General features: G+C 36.5%; 1 protein-coding gene across 24 annotated transcripts in view; it reads left to right on the plus strand.

Moving 5' to 3' along the window:
* EXOC6B (exocyst complex component 6B) overlaps positions 1-26832 on the plus strand; it is a 678312-nt gene that overhangs the window by 202419 nt on the left and 449061 nt on the right. Inside the window, exon 8 of one of the 24 annotated variants that reach the window (XM_077959247.1) lies at positions 5178-5204. The exons of the other annotated variants lie outside the window; for them this stretch is intronic. Within the exon in view, the coding sequence (XP_077815373.1) occupies positions 5178-5204 (27 nt within the window). The remainder of the gene's footprint in view (positions 1-5177; positions 5205-26832) is intronic. 24 annotated transcript variants of the gene reach the window in all.

Genomic DNA, 26832 nt, shown 5'->3' on the forward strand with positions numbered 1-26832 from the left:
CAGAATATCTTTGGGGACAGAAAATAGAATAGCTAACAAGATACTATTGCATATGAAGGACTAAAGATGTTTTTAACCTAGAACACAGAAAACTTTTGTGGCCATCAAAATGGCTTCATATTTTAAAAGGGTTAAACATGGAAAATTGATTAGACTTGTATTGTTTTGACACCAACAGAGTAGTATTATATTACATGGATAGAGGAAGCTTTGCTATTGGAGAAAGATTAGGGCACAGGCAGAAAGTAAAGGAATTAGATTTTTGAGTGCCTTAAGTATATATATGTACTTTATATACATTTCAGCTTTAGTCATTTCTGGCTTTTATGACAACATACTGTATGTAGTCTCAATGGCTTATAAACAACAGAAATGTATTGTTCACAGTTTTGGAGGCTGAAAGTCCAAGATCAGAGTTCCAGCATTGTTGGGTTCTTGTGAGGGCCCTCATCTGGGTTGCAGACTACCATCTTCTCATATCCTCATGTGGCTGAGAGACAGAGAGAGAGGTCTCTGGGATTTCTTTTATAAAGGCATTAATCCTATTCATGAAAGCTCCACCCTCCTGAACCTCATCACTTCCACAGACTCCACCTCCTAATACCATCATATTATGGGTTAGGATTTCAACATATGAATTTTAGGGGTCACAAACAGCCTTTAACCATTATGTTATATAATCCTATAAGACTCAATACATTGAAGATTAATTTAAAAATAATTTTCTAGGGCCAGGCATGGGAGCTCACACCTGTAATCCCAGTGATTTGGGAGGTTGAGACAGGAGGATCACTTGAGCCCAGGAGTTTGAGACCAGTATGAGCAACACAGTGAGACTCTGTCTCTACAAAAAATTAAAAGAAAAAATTAGGCAGGAGTGGTGGTGCATGCCTGTTGTCCTAGCTACTTGGGAGGCTGAGGTGGGAGGATTGTTGAGCCCAGGAGTTTGAGGCAGTAGTGAGCTATGATTGTGCTTCTGTACTCCAGCCTGGGAGACAGAGCAAGATCCTGTCTCAAAAAATAATAACAATGATAATTTTCTACCAAACCATTTTCTACAAAAGCATCTCTATAAAAACTTCTTATAAAATATTGTTTTATAAAATACTGTTTAAAATTTGGAATTTCCATGTTTGCTTAAAACTGCATTTAAAAAGTGATTTCTCCACTTCAAATGGCTTCTACATCCTACCCCTATATAAGTAAGAACAACAAATTCACAAGTAATGTATGTATCACAAGTAAATACAACAAGTATTCACAAAAATTCATACATCACAAAAATAACACAACAAAAATGAAAGCTGTGTGCAGCGGTACATGCTTATAGTTCCAGCTACCTGGCAGGGTGAGGTGAGAGGATTGTTTGGGCCGAGGAGTTTGAGTCCTGCCTGGGCAACATAACTAAAAATGAGAAATAGAGGAATTTCTTGCGAGTTAATTTTCTAACCTTGACCTAATGCACCAGAGACTCACAGATCATCTTCTCTCCAAAAAGAGAGATTGCATGGAAAGAAAAATAGCCTTCTGCTAGGGCTCCATAAAGTAAATACATCCAAGGTGGCCAAATTATGCATGGACACTGATTAACACTTTTCATTGCCAACTCATATAAGAACTTTTATTATTAACTTTACTGATTTTTTCTTTGAATATAAAAATTTAATACTTTTTACTTGAAACTAACTGTATCCAAAAAACTTTCCTATCACAGGAATGATTTATATGAATGGAACACTGGTTGCATAAGAATCTGTGCAGCGTAGTTTGTTAAATTACGTTCTGCTATATGATCAGCAAGTCATTATACAGTCAGGCAATGGTCTCTGATGTGGCACCAGTAAAGGGAACACTGCTGAAATGCAGAGTGTTTTTAATATGTACAATTGCAAGGTCTTAGACTCAATTAGAGAAGGAATTTGGTTTGACTTTCAGTAATCTGAGAAGCAGAGATGAAGAGAGGACAATTTTGCATGCAGAATAGCAGTCAGAACAGCTAAAGAAAAATAAAACACTGATTTTTCATTTTGCTTACTAAAAGTCTGTGTAGGAATTCTGCACCCCCATCCTCTATCTTCGTAACAGCTCAGAAATCAGCTTCTCCTTCCCTAACTACAAAACATATGTTATTTATCTGATACATTGCCTTCTTCCATAAATCTTCAACCCACCCACCCTTTGCAATAGAATACTCATTTAGGCTCATTAAAAAGAAATTAAAGTTGCTTCTGAATACTATTATCTATCTAATAAGGCATAGACCAGAATCCTCTTAATTATAATCATTGTGCAGCAGGGATCAATCTTTAGCCTACAGCGTAAGACCGAATATATATTAGGTGGCTAACAAACATATTAAAAAACAATATAAAAACAAAACAAGGGGTTTTCTCCCATTTAAGTAGATTCTGGCCTAGTGGGGAGGGAAAACGCTCTTCCTTCTCATACTTGGCAGTGCTTAATGGTATGTATAAATTATGCCAGTTAGATACCAAAAAGTATTAAAAGGTCACGATTTTGTCTTTGTCATTATTATCTACTTGAGAAGACAAAACTATTATACATAGAAACTAACATGATGGCATATAAATAGCAAATAAATACAAACATCCTAGGCAGTTCCTAGTGAAGGTGATCAGAAAAGGGAGAGGCAACTGTTGATGGAATGGTCAAGGAAAGCTAAATAAGAGAATTCGTAGCATCTCACAGTTTGAAAGGACTCCAAAATCATCTTGTCTGATAACCCATTTAAGTCCAGAGAAGATACCTCTAAAAATTAGAACCTAACATCTTTGGATGAGGCTAAATCATAAAATATTTCTTAATTTAGATTTGGGATCTATTATGCCAACTATTTATTATTTTCGGATGAACTCTAAATACCATTAGGAGTCACTGAAATCTTGTTAGATAGTGTTTTTTCTCTTCTTGATAAATACAGCTAGATGAATGCTGAAAGAGCCTTTCAATTCTATTGTTGAATGTGAGTTTATCTACAAGAATGAATTGAGGATTATCTTTATTTCATTTTTTTCATATTCTTTTATGTGAAAAAACAGGTTTTGAAAAATTTTTATTATTTTTCTGAGTTTGGTGAGGTTTCTGGGAGATGGGGAAAAACATAGCTTTTAGGTTGCTTGACTTATATATATAAAGTCCTGATATGGGAAAGGAAGGGCTGCTGTTAAATTCTGAATGAGGGTAAATTCAAAAGGAAGGAATAGATTACTAGAAACTTTGAAGGATAGCCAGAACATATAAGTTTAGTCTCTTTGAAACCATGTAAAAGTAATAGTTTTGTAAAAAACCACAGTAAGTTCAATTGAAAACCATTGTTTAGTGTAAATGATGACCACATGTGAATTGGAGGTGAGGATATTCCTGAACATAGGTTTGTAATAATCCACTGTGGTGGTCTTGTAGCACTAGAAGGAAAATAGGAATATCCTCTGATATTTATACGATTCAGTAAAAGACCAACAGTCTCAAGAGAATACATTACATTTGGGATCTTGGACAAGAGTATAGGAATTTGGAGGTAATTGATATGGCCTGGAGCCTTTCGTGGCATATGCTAGCAAATTTGGGAGGAAAAAAGTTCTCTTTCCAGATGTGTTACTTGTGAGTTTCTCATTATCTGCTGGAATGAGGACAATAGGGGAAACTAGAAACTGACGATTCCTTGTCCTCTTTATGGGCAGGAAAGGGGGCCAGTCCCTCTCCAGAGTTGGGCAATGAATTTTGTGTGAGAGAGAATGGTAAGCAGTCAAAGTAGCAGAGCTGTTTTGAGGGTTCTGGACATGTATTTAACTATAATTAGAGGCAAATATGAAAAGACTGTTTCAGTTTCATTTAGAATTTGATAAATGAAAAAATGTTAAACAGTACTGAAAGTCTTTTTCAGGGGTATATATATATATTTTTAGTTATATATATACACATATACATATATATTCATTTTATATATATATATTTTAAACTCTCTAGGCTAGGTGTGGTGGCTCATGCCTGTAATCTCAGCAGTTTGGGAGGCTCAGGTGGGAGGATTACCTGAGGCTAGGAACTTGAGACCAGCCCGAACAATATAGCGAGATTCTGCCTCTGCAAACAAAACAAAGCAAAACAAAACAAAACAACCCAACCCCCCCCCAAAAAAACTTCTATATGTTCTTGAGCATAAATAAAGGTATGAAAAGACAGGTTGCTAGGCTGTTATTATTGATTAGGAGGTAGAAGAGTATAAAATGTTGTGTGGACTCTATAGGCAGACAGTCCATTTCAAGTCTGAACTTTGTTACTTAAAATTTATGTGACCTTGTAACACCTAACCTACTGATGTCTGTTTCTTCTTTTATAGGTTTGATATAAAAATTAAATAAGATAACATGTGTAATGTACTTAAAATGGTACCTGGCTAGTGGTAGGTACTATATAAATGCTTTTTATTGTTGTTGTTATTGTTTTTAAGAAATAGGGGTCTTGCTCTGTCATCTCTGCTGGAGTGCGGTGGTGCAGTCATAGCCCACTGCAGCTTTGAACTTGTGGGCTCAAGTGATCTTTCTGCCTCAGTCTCCTGAGTAGCTAGTACTATAGATGTGTGCCACTATGCCTGGCTAAATTTTAAAAAATTCTTTTGTCGTGGAGATCTTGCTATATTGTTGCCCAGGGCAATCTTGAATTCCTGGTCTCAAATGATCCTCCTGTCTTGGCCTCCCAAATTGACAGGATTACAGGAGTGAGACACTGCACCTGGTCAAAATCAGAGCATCTTATTTTTATAAATAAGATCATTGTATTTTATTTAAAAAGCACTTATGCCAGGTGCAGTGGCTCACGCCTGTAATCCCAACACTTTGGGAGGCCCAGGAAGGAGGATACCTTGATGCCAGGGGTTTGAGACCAGCCTGGGCAATATAGCAAAGCCCCTGTCTCTACAAAAAATAAAAAAGAAAATTAGGCAGGGATGGTGGCACATGCTAGTTGCTTGGGAAACTGAGATGGGCGGATCATTTGAGCCCAGGAGTGTGTGCCACTGCATTCCACCCTGGGGGACAGGGCAAGACCCTGTCCCAAAAAAGAAAGAAAGAAAAAAAAGATGATCTGATTTTGATATGAAGGCAGAAAATATAGAGTTGCTCTTCATATCTTCATCCTTTATTTTAGTTTCATTTCAGAAGACTAAAAACAGTAAATAGATTAAAATTGTCTTTCAGCGTTTAGTTTTTCGTTATCTGCTATAGAACTATAACCGGAGATAGCCCATTCATTATGTGTACTGCTACAAACTGTAGGTACAGTATCAAAGTTGACTTCTAGGTGCCTGTATGGAATTGGCTAGCAGGATTGTGCATTTATCATAGAAGGAGTTTATGGGAAGGCTACAACAAGAATAGGAATAGCAGTACTTACTTTCAAAGTTGTGTTGCTTTTGGGCAATATGGGGATGTGGAGGCTGTAAGAGTAAAACATTTTGAATCTTTTGAATAGGAGATATTTAATCTGAGGTTAGGGAACAGTTGAATAACTCAGTGGTTGAGTCTAATTAAGGTGCTGGTCAGCTGGGTCATTGACAGGGCACTGTCATGGAAGCAGATATACTTGGATAAATCTGTGGAGTTGAGGGTAGTGACTAATAATAAAGGGAGTGTTAAAATAATAGATTACTTTGGCAGTTTTCTCTAAGGAAGTTAGAATTGGTTAGTTGAAGGGCATTGTTTCTGTATTCCGGTTTTCAATTTGGGGCCTAACCTTAATAGGGGTAATAGAGAAGATGCTAAGCTCTATTTCTGTTGTCCTTTTCTGTACTTGCTCATAGAGCATTTACCCTGGTGTCTAAATAAATGTTGAGCAAATACATAAAGAATATCTGTTTGAACAAGTGTCATTACTGATTTTGCCAGTGTGTCTCTAGCCCTCTAGAAGAGTTCTAGGTTAGAGGTATGTATATGTAAATCTATAGTGTGCATATATGATAGATGAAGATACGACCTTGGAAGAGAACACCCCACTGTAGACTGAGAAGAGAAGAATGCTCAGGATAATATTTTTTTAAATGGATTTTTTTCATTTCTATATAGACTTTTAAGAAAAGTATTATATCCATACATCAAAACTATACATAAGTGACAGCTTAAATGTATTTTTACAAAGTGAACATGCCCATCTGACCAGCACCCAGATCAAGATACCGAATATTATTAGTGTCCCAGTAGCTCCTCTCTTGCCCCCTTCCAGTTCAGTCCCCATAACCTTTATCCTGATTGGATCCTAGGGTATGCATATGTTTGGCTGTAGTAGATACTACCAATCAGTTTTTCAAAGTAGTTGTACTAATCTACAATTCTACCAACAGAATATGAGAATTCCAGATGTTTCATATTCTAACTACACTTGGTATTTTCTTATTAATTTTAACCTTTCTTATGACATTATGTTTTTTATTTGTATATTTCCCTAATAACTAATGATGTTTTCATATATTTATTGGCCATTTGGATATCCTCTTTTTTTATTTTTATTTTGAAACAGGGTCTGGGCTCTGTCGCCCAGGCTGGAGTGCGGTGGCAATATGACAGCTCACTGCAACCTCTGCCTCCTGGGCTTAAGTGATCCTCCCACCTCAGCCTCCAAACTAGCCGGGACCACAGGCGTATGCCACCACACCTGGCTAATTTTGTATTTTTTGTAGAGATGGGGTTTCGCCATGTCAAACTCCTGAGCCCAAGTCATCCACCCTCCTTGACCATCCAAAGTGCTGGGATTATAGGCGTGAGCTACCGTGCCCAGCCTGGATATCCTCTTTTACAGAGTGTTCACTTTATTTTACTTCATATAGAAACATTTTAGTTGTTTGTCTTTTTCTTAATAATTTATGAGTTCTTCCTATATTCTAAATTTTGAGTAGCTTTTAAAACATGTATTTGTGGATCTTACTGTGTGCAGATTCTAATTCAGTTGGTCTGGGGTGGGGCTGAGGAGAGTATTTTTTTTTTTTGTACTTCATCAATTTTTTAAAATGTTATTTATAAAATATGAACTTAGAAAAACTTCATGTGTATAATATGAAAATAATCTTTTCCCATTCCAATCCTATAATATTACAGGTAATCATTGTAATGATTTAACATATATTGTTATAGACTTTTTTTTCTATACCAGTATAATTTTTTCTTTCTTTTTTTAAAAATGAAAGTTATTTCTTTCCCCACTTATTGTGGCATGGACATCTTTTTAAGTTAATGTATAAACATCTTCATTAAAAATTTATTTTTAATTGCCGAGTAATACCTCATTTTTTTGAAGTATGCTGAAGAAGTTGTCTTTCTAGTATTTACTGGTCCACATTAAAATACCTGACAATGCTTTTCCAGGATGCCAAGCTCTTCCTTTGATGAGATGGGGTTAAATTTCATTAATATCGTCATACATGATTTTATTGATTATTCTATATTTAACTGATTCATCTGTATTAATGTACATGTGAGAAAAAGAATTCTAAATTGGTTTCATTTTGAAGTGTAAACATTTGGTTGTTCAGCTACCTCATCTGTCCTCCCTTTTATAAGAGGAAAAAAATGTATATATATAATATATTTCCTTTCAAATTTCAACTTTTATTTTAGATACAGGGGATACGTGTAAATTTGTTACATGGGCATATTTTACCCAGGTAGTGAGCATAGTACCCAATAGGTAGGTTTTCAACCCACCCCCGCCTCCCTAATTTCCCCCATAGTAGTCCACAGTGGATATTGTTCCCATGTTTACGTCCATATATGCTCAGTGTTTGGCTACCACTTATAAGTTAGAACACGCAGTATTTGGTTTTCTGTTCCTACATCGATTTGCTTAGGATTATGGCCTCCAGCTCCATCCATGTTGCTGTAAAGGTAGTTTTCATTCTTTTTTATGGTTTCATAGTATTCCATGATATATATATGTACCACATTTTCTTTATCCAGTCCACCAGTGATAGGCACTTAGATTGATTCCATATATTTACTATTGTGAATAGTGCTGTGATGAACATACGGGTGCATATGTCTTTTGGCATAGTGATCAAAATATTTTTCTTTGGGCATATACCCAGTAATGGAATTGATGTGTCCAGTGGTAACTATAAGTTATTTGAGAACCCCAAACTGCTTTTCACAGTGGCTCAACTAATTTACATATCCACCAACAGTGTGTAAGCATTCCCTTTTCTCCATAGCTTTGCCATATCTGTTGCTTTTTGACTTTTAAATAATAGCCATTCTGACTGGTATAAGATAGTGTCTCATTGTGGTTTTGATTTGCATTTCTTGGATGATCAGTGATGATGAGCATTTTTTTCACATTTTTGTTGGTTGCTTATATTTCTTCTTTTGAGAAGTGTCTGTTCATATCCTCTGCTCATTTTTAATAGGGTTGTTTGTCTTTTGCTTGTTGATTTGAGTTCCTTGTAGATCCTGGATTTTAGACCTTTGTCAAATACATAGTTTATGAATATTTTCTTCCATTCTGTAGGTTTTCTGTTTATTTTGTTGATGGTTTCTTTTGCTGTATAGAAGCTCTTTAGTTTAACTTGCTTCCATTTTTCAATTTATGTTTTTTGTTGTAATTGTTTTTGTGGACTTAGCCAAAAATTCTTCGCCAAGGCAGATATTGAGAAAGGTATTAACTAGGTTTTCTTCTAGCATTTTAATAGTTTGAGGTCTTACATTTAAATTTCTTTTATTTTTATTTTAAGTTCAGGGGTACAGGTACAGGATGTGCAGGTTTGTTACATAGGTAAATGTGTGTCATGGTGGTTTGCTGCACAGATCATCCCATCACCAATGTATTAAGCCAAGCATCTATTAGCCATTCTTCCTAATGCTCTTCCCTGCCCCCCAGCACCCCCCACCACCCGCAACATCCCCACTGCATCATGTGGCTTGAAGTCGGGTTCCAGCTGGGCTGGGGGATCTGATGTGGCTCCTGGGTCACCGGGAAATTACTTAGACATAGCAACACACTCAGCCTGGGCTGCAGAGGCTGCCCATATCCCTCTGGGAGGCACTGACCTCTGACCCAGAAGATAGTAAGGCTGGCTTCCTTGAAGGACTGGGAGGAATAGATGCACCTCAGTCTGGCTTGGGTTGGTGAGCAGGAGGACTTGCAGAATGGATGCACCCCAGTCCTGCGGGGAAGCCGACCTTTCTCTCTTCTTCATCAGAGGTCAGTTGGGGCAGTGCCTCCCAGAGGGATATGGGAAGACCTGGGGGATGGGTATCTATGGCCATTCTCCACCAGAACTGCCCAGCACACAGAAGCTCCCACTGAAAGCCTATCTCTGCCTGCTCCCTGGGGAGATCCCCCTGCTAGCTCACACATCAATCAGGGATGCAGTCTCCTGTTGCTAGGATCCCAGAGGTCTGTTGTGAGAGTGAGCTGTCCGTGAGTCCCCTAACTTATCATTTTCATAGGAGCCATTAGAGGGATGAAACTAACCCTAGTATTCAGGTACCCCATGCAAGGTTTCCAGATTTCCCCCTCTTCAATCTCTGCTTTGGTGCTGACTCTCCAACTACTCTTGATGTTTTCTCTTCAAAGATCTGCCCAAATTATGGTGGTTTGTTCCATACTTTGGTCTCTCTTCTTGGGAATAGTGTTTGCTAGCTGCCTTTTGTCTGCCATCCTGTTCTCCCTCCTCCTCATTCTTTTTAAAATACCCTAATTTCCTACTGTATCGTAAGTTACTCATATGTTATCCTGTCTATGAATGTCTCCATTTTTTTTCTCTTTTTCCATTTTTTTAATGGGTGGACAATCCATGGGAAATGTTGCCATGAACAATCTTTATTTTAAAAATCAGGTATAATGCTTTTGCCAGTAAAATAATTTAAGAAAATCCAACTCAAATTCTTTTATTCAAAAAAGGAAACGATTGGGTCATTGTTTCATACAGGAAGGTGTGATCTATGTTGGTTCGATCCAGCGGGTCCAATTTAATCTCTCTCTCTCTCTGGCTGTGTATTTCTCTGTTTTTGTTCTTAGGCTGGCTTTCCATGTGGTAGGAGAATAACTGTAACATTTTCAGTTTCATAGCTGCAACCTCAAGAAGAGCTTTTCTGTTATTCAACAGCTCTTCCATTGGCTTTCCTTTAAGAGCAACAAAGCTGCTCTTCCAATTGTTCGTTAGCAACACTATTTTATTTGGTTGGCCTAGATTAAGTCACATGCTAATTCCTGAATCAGTTCCTGTTATCAAGGGAATTTCAGTTGCTAATTGGCTGAGACTTGGGTGTCAGAACCAATGAGTATGGTAGGGAGCTGGGCTTACCTTTGTACTTAGCAGGGTGCTGAGAGTAGGGTTAGTTTCCAGAATTACCTTGATTGAATGGAAGAGGATGAGAATTACCTTGATTGAATGGAAGAGGATTGAGAATTTGAGAATTTGAGAATTTCAGGTTAAGAAGGGAATGAGAGTAGAGGAATGGATGTAAGTTAAGCAAGCAGCAACATGTACCACATCCATCTTTTTTTCCATTCATGTTAATATTTCCTTAATAGACATGGTATTGCTGGCTCATAAGGAATGCTTTAATAGATACTAACAAATTGCTGTGAAAGACAAATACAGTAGACAGATGATTTCATTCAGGCTACTATAATAGGGAGAATGTTCATTGATGAGGAATATCTTAAAAAGGAAAATCTTGGGGTGCTATATGAAAAAAGGAGTTATTGAAGAAGGGTATAGGCAGGTCTTATTTTAGAATATGTGAAGATGTCATTGTCCTTTGTGGTTAGCTCTTTCTCAGAACACAATAGTATGAAGGGATTTCTTTTCTTTTCTTTTCTTTTTCGAGATGGAATTTCACTCTTGTCACCCAGGCTGGAGTGCAATGGTGTGGTTTTGGCTCACTGCAACCTCCGCCTCCTGGGTTCAAGCGATTCTCCTGTCTCAGCCTCCCAAGTCGCTGAGATTACAGGCACCCACCACCATGCTTGGCTAATATTTGTATTTTTAGTAGAGACAGGGTTTCACCATGTTGGCCAGGCTGGTCTTGAACTCCTGACCTCAGGTGATCCACCTGCCTCTATCTTCCAAAGTGCTGGGATTACAGGTGTGAACCACTGCACCTGGCCGAAGGAATTTCTTAATCTTTCCTCTTTTCTAGGAGCAGTAAGTTTAGGTAAATTTCAAGATTAATTCACGAGAGACAGAAATAGTGTCTCTCATGAATTCTCTCATGAAATAAATTTCAACATCAATTCATGAGAGACAGAAATAGTCTCTTATGAATTCTTTTTTGTATTATTCCTGTAAAACTTGTTGAACCATCTGTTGAGAGTCTGTAGTAAAGATCAGAACTCTACAGGGTCTTGGCCAGGCACAGTGGCTCAAGGCTGTAATCCTAGCACTTTGGGAGGCCAAGACAGGCTGATCACTTGAGGTTGGGAGTTTGAGACCAGTGTGGCCACCCTGTTGAAACCCCATCTCTACAAAAAATACAAAAATTAGCAGGGCATGGTGTGGTGGGTGCCTGTAATCTGGAGGTGGAGGCAGGATAATTGCTTGAACCTGGGTGGTGGAGGTTTCAGTGAGCTGAGATCGCACCACTGCACTCCAGCCTGGGTGACAGAGCGAGACTCCTATCTCAATTAAAAAAAAAAAATGAGGTTTGGGGACCTCTGCCTAGATTTCAGAGAATGTATGCAAATGCCTGGATGCCCAGGCAGAAGTTTGCTGCAGGGGTGGGTCCCTCATGGAGAACCTCTGCTAGGACAATGTGGAAAGGAAATGTGGGGTCAGAGCCCCTACACAGAGTCCCTACTGGAGCACCACCTAGTGGAGCTGTGAAAAGAGGGCCACCATCCTCTAGACCCCAGAACTGTGGATCCACCCACAGCTTGCACCACGCTCCTGGAAAAGCCACAGGCACTCAACATCAGCCTGTGAAAGCAGCTAAAAGGGGGGCTATACCCTGCAAAGCCACAGGGGTGGAGCCGCTCAAGGCTGTGGGAGCCCACTTCTGGCATTAGCATGACCTGGATGTGAGACATGGAGTCAAAGGAGATCATTTTGGAACTTTAAGATTTGATTGGCCCACTGGATTTTGGATTTGCATGGAGTCTGTAGCCTCCTTGTTTTGGCCAATTTCTCTCATTTGGAATGGCTGTATTTACCCAGTTCCTGTACCCCCATTGTATCTAGGAAGTAACTAACTTGCTTTTGATTTTACAGGCTCATAGGCAGGAGGGACTTGCCTTGTCTCAGATGAGATTTTGGACAGTGGAATTTTGAGTTGATGCTGAAATGAGTAAAGACTTTGAGAGACTGTTGGGAAGGCATGATTGGTTTTGAAATGTGAAGACATGAAATTTGGGAGGGGCCTGGGTAGTGATATGGTTTGGCTCTGTGTCCCCACCCAGATCTTCATCTTGTAGCTTCCATAATTCCCATGTGTTGTGGGAGGGACCCAGTGGGAAATAATTGAATCATGGAGGTGGGTCTTTCCCATGCTGTTCTCTTGATAGTGAGTAAGTCTCACAGGATCTGATGGTTTTTAAAAACTAGAGCTTCCCTGCACAAGCTCTCTCTTTGCCTGCTGCCGTCCATGTAAGACGTGACTTGTTCCTTCTTGCCTTCTGCAATGAATGTGAAGCCTCCCCAGCCATGTGAAACTGTAAGTCCATTAAACCTCTTTTGTAAATTGCCCATCTTGGGTATGTCTTTATCAGCATGTGAAAGCAGATGTGAATTTATTTCTGGGCTCTCTGTTCTGGTCCAGTAGTCTGTGTATTTGTTTTTATGCACATACCCTGCTCGTTTGGTTACTATAGCTTAGTAGTGTATTTTGAAGTTAGGTAGTGTCATGTCTCCAGCTTTTCTTCTTTTTGCTCAGGTTTGCTTTGACTATTAGGGTCTTTTTTTGCTCTTATATGAATTTCAGAATTTTTTTTCCTATTTTTGTGAAGAATGTCATTGGTATTTTGATACAGACTGCATTAGATCTATAGGTCACTTTGGGTAGTATGTCCATTTTAACAATATTAACCCACGAACATGGGATATGTTTTATTCGTATCTTCTTCAACTTGTTTCATGGGTGTCTTCTAGTTTTCAACATATAGATTTTGACTCTTTTCTAATACTACTTAAACATTTTGTATAGCTGTATAAAGGTATTTTTATATGCTATTTTATAAGCTTTTTTCTATTTTTAAAATTTGCATTTATTTTGGTTTACATTTTAAAATTTTAAAAACCTAACACACAAACATGTATATTAGTATGGGCCTATACAGGGTCAGGATCATCAATATTGCTGTTTTCTACATTCACATTTTGTTTCACTGGAAGGTCTTTGAGGAAATAACATGTATGGTGTCTTCTGTAATAACCATGCCCTCTTCTGGAATACCTCCTGAAGGACTTGCCTGAGGCTGTTTTACAGTTAACTAATTTTTATAAATAAGTAGGACTATACTCTAAAATAATGATAAAAAGTATAGTACATACATTAACCAGTAACATGGTTCTTTATTATAATTATTAAACATTGCATACTACACATAATTGTTTGTGCTTTACTTTTATGTGCCTGACTGCACAGTGGGTTTTTTTTTTTTTTTTAAATATCAGCATTACCACAAACACATGATTAATGTGTTACAGTCAATTCTGTTTACTGTATGTCACTCTCTTTTTTCTGACCATAAATGTTATTCGACCATGTGACAGCCCCCGAGTAGCTCTGAACCTATTCTGGTTCTGAGGGATAGGCCGATATGCAATTTGTTCTTTGCTCAGTCGAACTCTGTTAATTTTAATTCATCTGAAATTTTCCTTCTAACAAACTGAAGATGGACTTTTGAAGATGGCGTAGTCCTAGAAATGAGAAATAGTAAAGCAAGATTCATGACCTGAAAGTTGCATAGTATGATTTGATATATCAAATGATTTATATAATAGTTGATATGTATATTATATCAGTGTGCTTACTCTCACTTTTTGTTTTATTTATATTGAAGCTTTGTTATTAGATGTCTGAATCTTAATATTAGATGGTCTTTATCTCTAGTACAACCTTATGAAGTCTTAGATATGAGCACAGCTTTTCCAGCATCTTGTTTTTGTTTTTCTTTCCTTACCTCCTCCCTCCCCCATTTAAAATATTTTGTTATGCTCTGCACCAAGGGAAGCTTCCTTGCATTCCTCTCTAGTTGGAGATTTAGTTATGGTATATTCTTACTTCTATGGTGTAGTCTGTTGGAGCTCTGTGTGGGAGGGAATTTCTTATAAGACTCCTGAGGATCATCTTGGATGGAGTTGAGTTTTCCTTTCTGCCTTCCTCTTTTCAAGCTCCAAAGTGAACTCCTCTTTCTGGATTGTAATTGGCAAATGCCCTCAGTTCAGGATTGTCTTTAGTGTTTTAGTATTCTCCCTACTTCTTTGGGTATGAGCTTTCTCTTAGAATTTGTCTTTGTGGTTCTGCAGTAGTTTATTAGCATTTCAGTGCTTTTGACTTTATGTTTTGAATATTTTAGCTAACATTTTTACTTGTTTTAAGCAGAAGTGCTAGTTTGAGTAACCTAGCTCTCCATTACTAGAAATAGAATTAATTGCTCTTATGATTTGTTGTTGTTATTACTTGGAAGTTCCAAAGTTTATTTGGAAGTTTATTTGTTGATGCTATGGTCCTTCCGAGAAAATTTGTATTAGCATCAGTCAGGTGATTGGGAGGTGGGGACCACTGATTACTTGAGTCTAATTTAAATTAAATTCTTAACTTAGTGTTTCTTGAGCTCTAAATCCATATACAGGCTGTTCAGTGTCCATAAATCCTTAAGGAAATTCCCCTCTTTATCTCCTGGTTCCCTGCCCTGCCTCTGTTTCATGAAGAGTCATTGTCAAAGCAGTCACGTGTCTGTACACTATAATTTTGTGGGATATATATTCTCTAGTTCATTTTCTATTAAATGTCTAGTCCTTTTGTTGTTAGTGCCTTTGTAACAGCATTTCCAGGTGATCCTTTGCCTTATATAAGCCAGAGGCTCTATTTCCTATTCCCTTTGTATATTCATTAAAAATGAAGCTCTAGGCCAAGGGGTTGACAAACCGTTTTTCCATAAAGGGCCAGATAGAGAATGTTTTAGACTTTACAGATCATATAGTCTCTGTTACCACTATCCAACTGTGCTTTTGTGGTTTGTGGAAAGCAGCTGTAGATAATACTAACACGAATGAACATGGCTGTGTTGCAAAAAAAAAAAATATTTTTATATACTGAAATTTGAATTTCATAGAATTTTCATTTGTCAAGACAACTTTTTTATTTTCGATCATTTAAAGATTTAAAAACTATTCTTAGGTTACTGACTACAGGCCAGATTTGGCTTGTGGGCCATAGTTTCCTGACCTCAGCTATAGGCCACTAAGACATTTTTTCTCCACGATCCTCTAATTTTGGACCTTTTAGATGTTTTTTTTTGCTTCCATGCATGCTTAGATATGAAATTCAAGTGTTTTTCTGTTTATCCAGTATTTCGGGTATTTTGCAGTGAGAAGATTTCAATATATATGTTGCTAGTTTCATAATCTGTTTTATCATTTGATATTAAGTCCTATTTGGTGAAATATAAAGAAAAAAATGGTAAACCATTCCTTATTTTAGATTTATGACCTTGTTTAATTTATACTTTGTTTTTGTATAACTATAAGAGTCTATGCATATTATTTTTGTTCTGTATTTTTGTTTAAAGTTTTTGGGCTTTTTATTGCATTTTCACAGTCTCTATATTATTTTAATGAATATATAATATTTCTCATCAACTCAGTTAGCTTTCTTATTTGGGCATTGGAGTTTTCCCCCCAGTTTTTTATTGTTGTTTTTTATTATAACTGAGTACAGCCTTAAAAAAAGTGAAAACAGTTTTTGTTTCCATTCTTGTTTTATTTTGTTAAGATAGTTTACAAACATTTAAAGGATGATTACGACCCTGTTTGAAGACAAGATCTTGTTTTATTACTTTTTTCAGTCCAAATGAACTCCGCCTAGCAAATGCCTGCTTAATAAAATGTTGTGTTATATGAACACTGATCATTAAGTCAAAAAATACATTGAAATATTTAACTCTGATTTTATCATCATTAAAATCTCTTCAGTTGTTTATCCTTAGACTTTGTACACCCTTATAATGATGCAATGGTTCCTGTCTCACACATCCCAGGAAAAATTGAAGCTGACATTTGTTGCAGCTTAAAAAAATACCAAATGCTACTGAGCGAGCTGCATGACTTTCTTAAAAATGTATTTAGTTCTTTAAAGACACCCAATAAGAAACTTTTTGAGTATAGACATCAGTTCTGTAATGTTTGGAATGTATACATGTGCTTAGAAGAGAAAACTTGAAACAGTGGGGCTTAAACAAATATGGAGTTTATTTTTCTCTTGTAAGGAAGTATGGGGAGGCAGGCAGTCAGCTAGGGCTGATGAAGCAGCAGTATGATGCTAATTGGGTCCCAGGCCTCTTCTGTCTTTCTGCTCAGACACCCAAATCCAGTTGTAGCTTTTAACCCGATGCTTTATCCTCCCATAATTTTAAGATGGTGGTTCTACCTCTAGCAAGAAGAAAAGGAGAAAACAAGAAGCAGAAGCTGAGTTAAGTCTTTCCCCTTTTGAAGAGCATTCTTAGAAACCTCACCTGATGACTTTTGTATACATTTCAAAATGTGAGCTTTTTACTTAAGCGCACTGCCACTTCTAGCAAGATTGGAATTAGGGAGAAGGAGGGAATTGATAATGGATAGGCAAAGACCAGCATCTGCCTCATTTAGGATACTACCTTTATAGAAACTTCAAAGGAGAATCATAGAATTGAAGTTTTTGCTGCTAAGGCACAGTAGTGTTTATCATACTTGGTGCACCAAGAGATGATTTTTATTTTTATTTTTTTTATTTTTAGTTTTTATTTTTTTTCTTTTTCTTTTTGAGACGCAGTCTCGCTCAGTCGCCCAGGCTGGAGTGCAGTGGCGTGATCTCAGCTCACTGCAACCTCTGTCTCCTGGGCTCAAACCATTCTCGTGTCTCAGCCTTCTGAGTAGCTGGGACTACAGTGCTTCTCCATGCCTGGCTAATTTTTAAATTTTTAGTAGAGACAGTTTTTGCCATGTTGCCCAGGCTGGTCTCGAACTCCTGGCCTCAAGTGATCCACCCACCTCAGCCTTCCAAAGTGCTGGGATTACAGGTGTGAGCCACCATGCCTGGCCCCAAGATGATAATTTTAAATGTGAAATATTTATTGTTTAATTTATATTCCTCTTTCTATGCATTTTTGTCAGTATAGTTGTATATGTACATTTTATAAGATTTAGATCATACTATGCATATGGTTTTTACATTTAAAATGTTATATAAAATAAACTTTTGTCATATAATTATAATTTCTTTATTTCTGACAGCTTCAGAACTATGTCCCATGATGTAGTTGTACTTTAGTTTGTTTACCAACTCTCCTACTGTTAAATGTTTAGTTAGACTATTTATTTATTTATTTATTTATGCAACTATAATTTGGGGGAAGAAATTTTAGATTCACAGAAAAGTTTCAGAGATAATATGAAGTGTCCTTGTATCCTCCTCAACCAGTTCCCATATTGTTAACATCTTACATTTGCATTTGTCAAAACAAAGAAACTAGTACTGGCACATCACTACTAACTAAAGTCTAGATTTATTTGTATTTCACCAGTTTTTCTACTAATGTCTTCTTTTTGTTTCAGGATCCATTCCAGGGTAGCACATTATTTAATTATCATGTCTTGTCAGTCTGTTTAGGTCTGTGATGGTTTCTAAATCTTTCCTGGTTTTTCATGACCTTGACAAGTCTTTTTTTTTTTTTTTTTTTTTGAGACAGAGTCTTGCTCTGGAGTCATTGCACTGGAGCGCAATGGCATGATCTTGGCTCACTGCCGCCTCCTAGGTTCAAGCAATTCTCGTGCCTCAGCCTCCCGAGTAGCTGGGATTACAGGCATGTGCCACCATGCCTGGCTAATTTTTTGTATTTTTAGTAGAGATGTGGTTTTGCTGTGTTGGCCAGGCTGGTCTTCAACTCCTGTCCTCAAGTGATTTGCCTGCCTTGGCTTTCCAAAGTGCTGGGATTACAGGTGTGAGCCACCACGCCTGGCCACCTTGACAAGTCTTGGGAGGTACTGGCGCATGTCTCCCACTCTGTCTTTGTCTGGTGCTTTTCTTATTATTAGAGTGGGATATAGATTTTTGAAAAGGATACCACAGAAATGAAGTGCCCTTTTAATCATATCACATCAGGGAATTCGTGATATCTACATGATATCACTCACTGGTGATGTGAACTTTCATCACAATGAAGGTGGTGTTTGTCAGGTTTCTTCACTGCGGAGTCGTCCCTATTTTCACCTTTATTCTTTGAAAGTGGGCTGCTAAATGCAGCCCATGCTTAAGGTGGTGGCATGGGGCATGGTGGTGGAGGGTATTAAATTTCACCTCTTGGCTGTGGTATCTATGTAAACTATTTGGCATTCCTCTGTAAGGAAGATTTGTCTCTTTGCTCCCCACCTCACCCCACCTGTTATTAATTTATTGATTTGCTCCTTTGTTTATATCAGTATGGACCCACAAATATCTAATACTTTGAGTTTTAATACAATACTATGTTACTTGTTTTGTTGCTCAGATTGGGAGTTATTTCAGGCTACCTTCTATGTCCCTTAATGTATCCCCATATTTTTATATTTTCAGCAATTACTTAATCCCTGTGGCAGTCCAAGAATCATCCATTTTCTTTTCCATGTAGTACTAAACACTGCATTAATGGAGAATGGTATTTAGAAACCAAGATCCGGTTGCTAAGAATACTTGCTTCTACTGAGGTGTCATTGCTTCTGTTAGGTTGGTGCAAAAGTAATTGTGGTGTTGCCATTTTAATAGTTCTCTTCAATGGATAGTGCAAAGTAATTTATATTATGCCAACCTATGTATATATACTACGTATATACTTTTAGTTTTTTATATCTTTTAAATGGTTTGACTGTTTTATGATTATGAAATGTACCACTTATGTTTTTGATAATATGCTTTGTTCTGAGATTGATTTTCTTAATATTAAGACAGCCATACCCACTTGAAGCACTTACTTTAATATTTAATATAGTACCCATAGTATTATAGACCTCTTCCAGCAACAGTTTCTCTGTGTTCATTCACCTAAGGATGTGTTTATTCCATCTTTATTTTTAAAGGTTATCTTCACCAGATGCAAGATTCTGTTAATTTTTTTCTTCAGCACTGTAAACATGTCATTTTATTGTTTACTGATTTCATTGTTTCTGATGTTAGTTGTATTCAAATTTTTTCCCTAAATGTGTCTGTTTTTTCTTGCTGTTCTTAATGTTTTCCCTTTATTATTTGCACAGAGTTGACTAAGTATGAGGAGGTTTTTTCTATGTGTGTGTGTGTGTGCATGTTTGTTAGTTTTTATATTTCTTGTTCTTTATTGATCTTCTTGGACCTCTAGTTTGAAATCTTTTATAAGGTTTGGAAAACTTTTGGCCAGTATCTCCTCAAATATCTCCTCAAATATATTTTTCTACTTTATCTTCTGTTCTTTTCCTTCTGGGAATCCAATTATACTTTTATCATACTCCTAGATATTAATGAATGGGCTCCTGATCTTTTTTTCTGCACGTCAATAATTCAGACTTACTAATGCTTTCTTCTGGTTTGTTTAGTCTGCTTTTAAGAACATCCAATAAGTTCCTTATTTCAGATACTATGTTTTTCAGTACTAGAGTTTCTGTTTTGTTCATTTTTGAGTTTTTATTTCTCTGCTGAAATGGTCTACCTTTTTTCTCTTGTTTGATCCAGTCTTTTCTCTACATTCTTTACACATTTACAGTAGTTATTTAAGTTTTTGTCAGCTAATTTGAATATCTAGGTTACTTATGGGTCTGTTTCTATTGCTGTTTGTTCTCCTGATTATGAGTCACATTTTTCTGCTTTTTCCCATGTCTCATAATTTTTGATTGTTTGCTCTTCCAATAAGGTATTGTGATCTAAACACTAGATCTCCCTGTATTTCCTGGTACCATCTCAATCTTCCTACATAGTGCTTACTCAGTTATAAACTTGTGGGTGGAGTTGGGAAGTGAGGTGGTAATTGGAAGGTGAGAGTAAGTGGCTTTGTGTTTGGGACTCATCTAGATTTCAGTCCCCTATACCAGCTTAAATGTCAGTATTAAAAATTTGTTGTCTCTTGATTACAATAATGTTCCCTTATCCACGGTAGATTTATTTTTTTGTTCTGCTTGTGACCCAGATTTGATATCTGTCCTTAGTGATAATAATGGTTGCCAGTCTCTGCTAACATAGACTCATCTCTTTGTGATACTTTGTTCTTTATTTTTCCCCATCCACATCTCTTCTGCTTTTTTAAAGAATTATTTTTTTTTCACTTTTTGGTATTATTTTTATGGAGGAAATAGTTTTGTAGCCATCTACAGCATAACTAGTGTTGAAACTCCTTTTTTTAACATTTAGTTTTAAAAAATTTCTCTCAGCTTTGACATGAATTGCTGAAACACTGACATGAATGGAAAGTAGCCCTAAATTTTATAGCTGCTGACTGTGTGTGAACAATAAAAGAAATTGTAAAGAATCTTTGGTTTAATAATGATTGTATGCATATTTGACTATTTGGGGGAGGAGATGTGAAGTTGAGTTTAGCAAGAAGAATTAGGCTACTGATGATAATTAAAACTGAGAAATAAATGGTCTTTAGCTTATAAACTACTCTTAATGGTTTGTGAGATAAAGAGTCCTTTCACCACTTAGAAAAAGGCCATTCTAGAATTTAACTATTTTTAGTATCTGGAAATCTTGCTGAACTTTTATTGTTTGTTCCTTGTTTTCTGCTTTTGAAACTTGCCTCTGTTTACTGTCTTCCTTTGTGGTAGTAGAGTACCATATGAACTTCTTACAGCTTTTCCAAATTCCTTAACGCTTTGGGCTTTTGTGTACCAAATATTAATGCTCCATTCTCATATGCGTAAATTTCAAGAGTTCAGGGAAGGAATTGTTAGAATCTCGTATGTTGTGTTCTGTTTTTATTTATTAGCAGTGTCTACTCAGGTCTAAATAGCATCATTTAGTTCATTTAAACTTGTTATTTTGATTATCGCCTTCTTTCATATTTGCTGAATTTGTATAAAACAATTCTACCTTCAAATAATATCCCATTTGTTTTTTGTCCTTTCTGATAATTTCTTTAATGTCATTTGTTTACTGTGAATTGGAATTCTTTTTCTTTCCATTGAGCATCAGTTTCATACTTAACTCGTTTCATTCTGTCACTTTATGAAAATTTTAGTATTAGGCCTCTGACCACCCACTTGAAAACCTTACTGAAGTCATATCTGTTTACTGACCCAATATGTTTTACAGAATATTAGAAACTTTCTTTGTTTATAAAGTTTTCTTAACTTAGAAGAATTATAATGTTATTAACTGTTCAATTGCCATGTAAACCCCATTAAAAAGGAAGGCTGATTTGTTTTTCTGTGTATAGATCAGCAAATGACTAACTCTACTCTGGACTATGCCCTGGACTCTAAGGTATAAAATATTCACCTAAAGACTTGGATTAAGCATTATACAGCTTTTATAAAAAATTTATTTTTGATAGAGAGATTTTCCAAAACTTAGATGATTAAAAAAAATTCAGAAGGTGTTTTAGTCCATTTTCTACTGCTTTAGCAGAATACCACAGACTGCATAGTTTATAAAGAAAAGAAGTTTATTTAGCTCACAGTTCTAGAGTCTGAGACATCTAAGAGCATGGCGCTGGCGTCTGGGTCGTTCCATGGGCAGAGGGGTGGAAGGCAGAAGACAGTGCACGAGATAGAGAGAAGAAATCAGGCTGAGCTTATCCTTTATGTCAGGAACTTATTCTCTTGTAAATTATGAGAGAAAGACTTTGCTAATAATCTGGAGAAATAACTTGAGAATTTGAGTTGGAGTTAGTTCAAATCTAACCTTATTTGGGGAACTTAAAAAAAATTGTCATTTGTTTTCCCTTTCTTTTCTTCTGCATTCTCCACCCATCCCATTCCGTAATCTTAATTAATACTGTTTTGAGAATGGCAATATGTTTAAAATATCATGAGTTTAACAAGGAGAAAATGATTCTCCTGAAATAAATTTGCTTTGTCATGTTGTATTGCGTTAGTCATGAGGGTGATTTTTGGAAAGTTTGGTAGATCAAATCTTGAAAACATTAATTAGGTTCAAAGAAAGCTGACCGGGCATGGTAGCTCATGCCTGTAATCCCAGCTGAAGCACAAAAATCTCTTGAACCTGGGAGGTGGAGGTTGCAGTGAACCGAGACTGGGCCACTGCACTCCAGTCTGGGAGAGAGAACAAGACACTGTGTCAAAACAAACAAACAAACAAACAAAAAACAACAACAACAACAAGAAAAAACAAGAAAGAAAGGAAAAAAGAAAGAAAGAAAGAAAGTGAATATATTGCATTTATATTTCTGGAAAGTAATTATCTTCTAAACTTTATTTATTTGTAGAGAAAGGGTCTTCCTGTTTTGCTTAGGCTGGTCTCCAACTCCTGTCCTCAAGTGATTCTCCTGCCTTAGACTAAACTTTGTATTAGAACCATCACTAATATCTGGATTTTTTTCAAGTAGAGATGGGTGGAAGTTTGTACTAATATACATGAAGAGTATACTTTTTAATGTTTACTGTTTACTTCATAGGTCTGTTTAACATTATATGTGTGTGTGTACTTATTAACTTATGGCATATGTGTGTGTGTGTATATATATATATGCAGTGGTGGTATATAAAAATCCTTTTAACAGTATGTTGAATATAACTAAGCTGGGTAAATGACCATTTGGGCCCTTGAAAGACTTCATTTAAATAATTGAAAGAATATGGAAAATTTTGTTTGAAACTTATGTAGATTAGAAATGAGACTAATTCCTATTGGCCTATGTAGAAAATAAATTGTGTTAGTGCATAATAACTAAGTCTGAGAAATCTTTATTTAGTTCTGTCTCTCTGATACATTTCCACTGATGGCCTGTAGAGGGCATTACATGTATAGTAAATATAGCTTTGTTTTTTTGGTTTTTATCTAAAGTCATTTAGTCATTTTATCTAAAGTCATATAAAGTAAAATAGGTACTGAGTTATTATTCACATATTCTGTGATATGTCACACATATCAAGAGTGTTATCTTTATGATACTGGATTGAGGTAAAGATGGTTATGAAACTATAAAATTAATTCAGTTACAATGAAGGTTTGTTTCAGTTACATTTTCTTTAAGTGTCTTTTCATATTTTCTGAGGATTACATGGAGAAAATAGGCTTACAGGGATTTCAAGAAGAAATAAATAAACCTTCCTGAGAGTTTTTTGCCTGGAATGGATTAGTTAATGATGCAGTCCTTAGTATATGCATGTGCTAGTGTTATTTTTTCCTGGAATGCCACCAGGGTAATTCTTCCTACTGAACAAACAGAAAAAGAATAAAGGTTTCTTCTTATTACAGTCATTTTGTGAACTTAAAATGCAAATATAATAATTTGTTTCCTTTTATATTTGAGACAAATTAATATGATATAGTAAGAACTAGTATAAACTTATAAAATGCTTTCCCTTTGCCTCTGCGCTGAGAGGCCAATTATATAATCAAGATGAGACTGGGAAGAGACTATTATCTAGGACTTGGGGTTGTGAAGCCCTCCCCATGGTAAACTGATTAAGTGGCATACCTTCTCATCCTGGGACTTTAGTATTCCGCTCTGTAAGTTGGATATATGTTTTTTTTTTTTTTTTGGGAGACGTAGTCTTGCTCTGTCGCCCAGGCTGGAGTGCAGTGGTGCCATCTCGGCTCACTGCAACCTCCACCTCCCAGGTTCAAGCAATTCTCCTGCCTCAGCCCTCCCTAGTAGCTGGGATTACAGGTGCCTGCCACCACACCCAGCTAATTTTTGTGTTTTTAGTAGAGATGGGTTTTCACCATCTTGGCCAGGCTGGTCTTGAACTCTTGACCTCATGATCCACCCTCCCAAAGTGCTGGGATTACAGGCGTGAGCCACTGTGCCTGGCCAAGTTGGAGATTCTTAATTGTAATCTTCATAGGTTGTGTTTTGCTTTCAGATTTTTTGGGATTCCTAAGTGCATAGGAGATGCTTTTATTTTTACATACATATACCGTTGAATTATTACATAATAGGCTATTACTACTATTAAACAACTACTTTAAATGTTGTTTAATTGTCAGTAATGGGGAAGAAATAATTTGTGTAAAAGTTGGTCTTCACAGAAGACTTTATTAACTAGGAAGTGTTTTTCTTTCTCCGAAGAATGTTGTAATAATTTCTCTAACTCTATCATAGTATGGATCGGACTCAGAAATAAATGATTTTAATATAAGCTTGTTATATATTATTGTATTATATATACAACAACAATATATTATTGTTGTTTATATATATAAAATTATATAATTATAATTTTAATTATAATTATAATATAATGTGATCAGTAATAGAAGTACAGTTATCCACATGAGTTACGCACATGGGGTACACCCAGTCTCATTGGTTTGTCTTCAAATCTTGTTTCTGTCACTCTCTGGGATTTATAACTTGTAATCACTTAAAGCACCTCTGTAAACTTCAGTTTTCTCTTCTTTAAAGTGGAAATAATGAAAGTATCTATGTTGTAAAGTTGTTTGAATTTAAATAAAACAATCCAGATTTTCTGCTTACTATAGTGCCTGGTGCATAAAGAACATTCACAAATGTTATTATTGAATTATTTTTTGTTTTCTTTTTGATTCTTAGGAATTTTCTCATTTTAAGGGTAAAGCGAAAATTTCAAAGTTATCTTTGACGAATCTGAAACCAGAGTTTACTCACAGGGTTTTTTTATTTAACTAGGTTTAAGATTGTGCATAATGCCAGCTCTTAGGGGGAAGTCTCTTGGCATCTATGAGATTTATTTCAGTAACACCGACTTTGGGTTTTGTATTATACTTCTTCCTAAGGTTGTTAGAGTCACTAAAGCATTAGGGGAATCTAGAAGATCAGTGTGACAGAAACTTCCGTCAGTGTCAAATGACCGGGGACTAGTAAATCTAAGATGATTTTTTTTCTGGCACACTAAATAATCATTTAGAAATGATCTTTATGGAACATATAAGTGAAAAAACATTCTAGCATATCAAGATTCCAGTTCTGATATTAAGGGGGAATAAAAAGAGCCATAAGGGAAAAATGTAGTGGGTGGGGGACGTCCTTGAAAAGTTGTTAACTTGGGTAAGGGAAATACCAGTATCTCTGTGGTCTTTCAGGAACAAAAAACATCTTTTGCAGAGGGCCTAGTGTTTGAGCCAAGATATAAAGTGACCTTCGTGGCTGGCTGACTCAACCTCCAGTTTTCCTAGGGAGAAGTAGTCAGCATTGCTTCAGTCTTGACAGTGGGCAGCAGAGCACTTACCAGTGGGAAGCAAGGAAATGATGGTTGAAGCAAGGAATGACTGTTATTTCTTACCAGCAGATAGGTACACACCACTTGCTGGAATGATTCAGCAATTTAAAGTTAAGAGCTTTGAGACTTTGTGAGTTACAGACGGGGAGTATAGGACCCAGGAGGGTCAGCTCCATTGGAATACTTCTGGGATTGCTCTGTTCTCTCCTGCTTTGAATCACAAGTTGATGTACAGTTGTAGGCTTTTTCTTCTTTTTCTCCTCACTCCTAACCTTATCCCCAAGGATCCTTGACTATTGATAATAGAGTATTCTAGACAGCAGCAGGTAAAAATTCTCAGGTGCTAGGGGGCCAGGGGAGGGGAAGGGAGGGTAAAGAAGGTGTTTCGTCTATCCCTTCGGTGTTTACGGTACTTCCATCTTTTAAAAGTGACATTATTCTATTCTACCCTGTCTCCCTGGAAAAAAACAGGCCTCTTGTCTGGATCTTTTCGTTTTAATGATTTCCATGAAAAGGCTTTTACCCAGGCTCTGACATGACTGTCAGAACACACATGTAAATGTGAAACTGCTTAAAAGGCCACTGATATTCCCTGGTGGAAAAGAAAGTGCTTTAAAAAAAAAAAAAAAAAAAAAAAAAAACCATCTGTCCATACACAAGTTAACCCTGACTATTTTCTTTCCCTCCCACCCACTTCTCTTCTACTTAGTGTTGCTTCTCCTCCTCCTCCTCCTACTTTTTTGGGAGGAGAGGGGGGCTGATGACTCAGGTTAAAGCCAGACCCTTGTTCCAAAAAATTTGTGTGTCACCATCTCTTAGAAGCTGTCATTTTTAGACATTGATGGCTGTGATTAATTTCATTCAGATCCAAGTATACTGAGTGAGGAGGAGGAATGCTTAATTTTGATCTAAGGCTGATGTTCGATCTCAACAGACTGCTTGTTTTGAATTTGGGGCTCATCTTTCTTTATGTGTCTTGGATATGTTAGCAGAAGTCAATAACCTGTGTGACAGAATGATGCTATTAATATATACAACAGAAATTGTATATATGTAGTATTTATAATCAAAAGCATATTTTGACATGAACTCATACATTGTTAGTAGGAATTAAAATTTATATCAGATTGCTGTTCTATATAAGCCATCTATTATAGCAGATGGATTCTAAAGTAACAATCAGATATTTGAAGTATTTTAATTAATTGATAGGCATGTGAATATGGAGCTGTCAACTTGGTTGGTCTGTTCTTTTGCTGAGAGAATATTATGTCTTAACCATTAATCACTATATTCATCATTCTGTC

This window comes from Macaca mulatta, chromosome 13 (genome assembly GCF_049350105.2).
Source record: "Macaca mulatta isolate MMU2019108-1 chromosome 13, T2T-MMU8v2.0, whole genome shotgun sequence".
Classification (NCBI taxonomy): Eukaryota; Metazoa; Chordata; class Mammalia; order Primates; family Cercopithecidae; genus Macaca; species Macaca mulatta.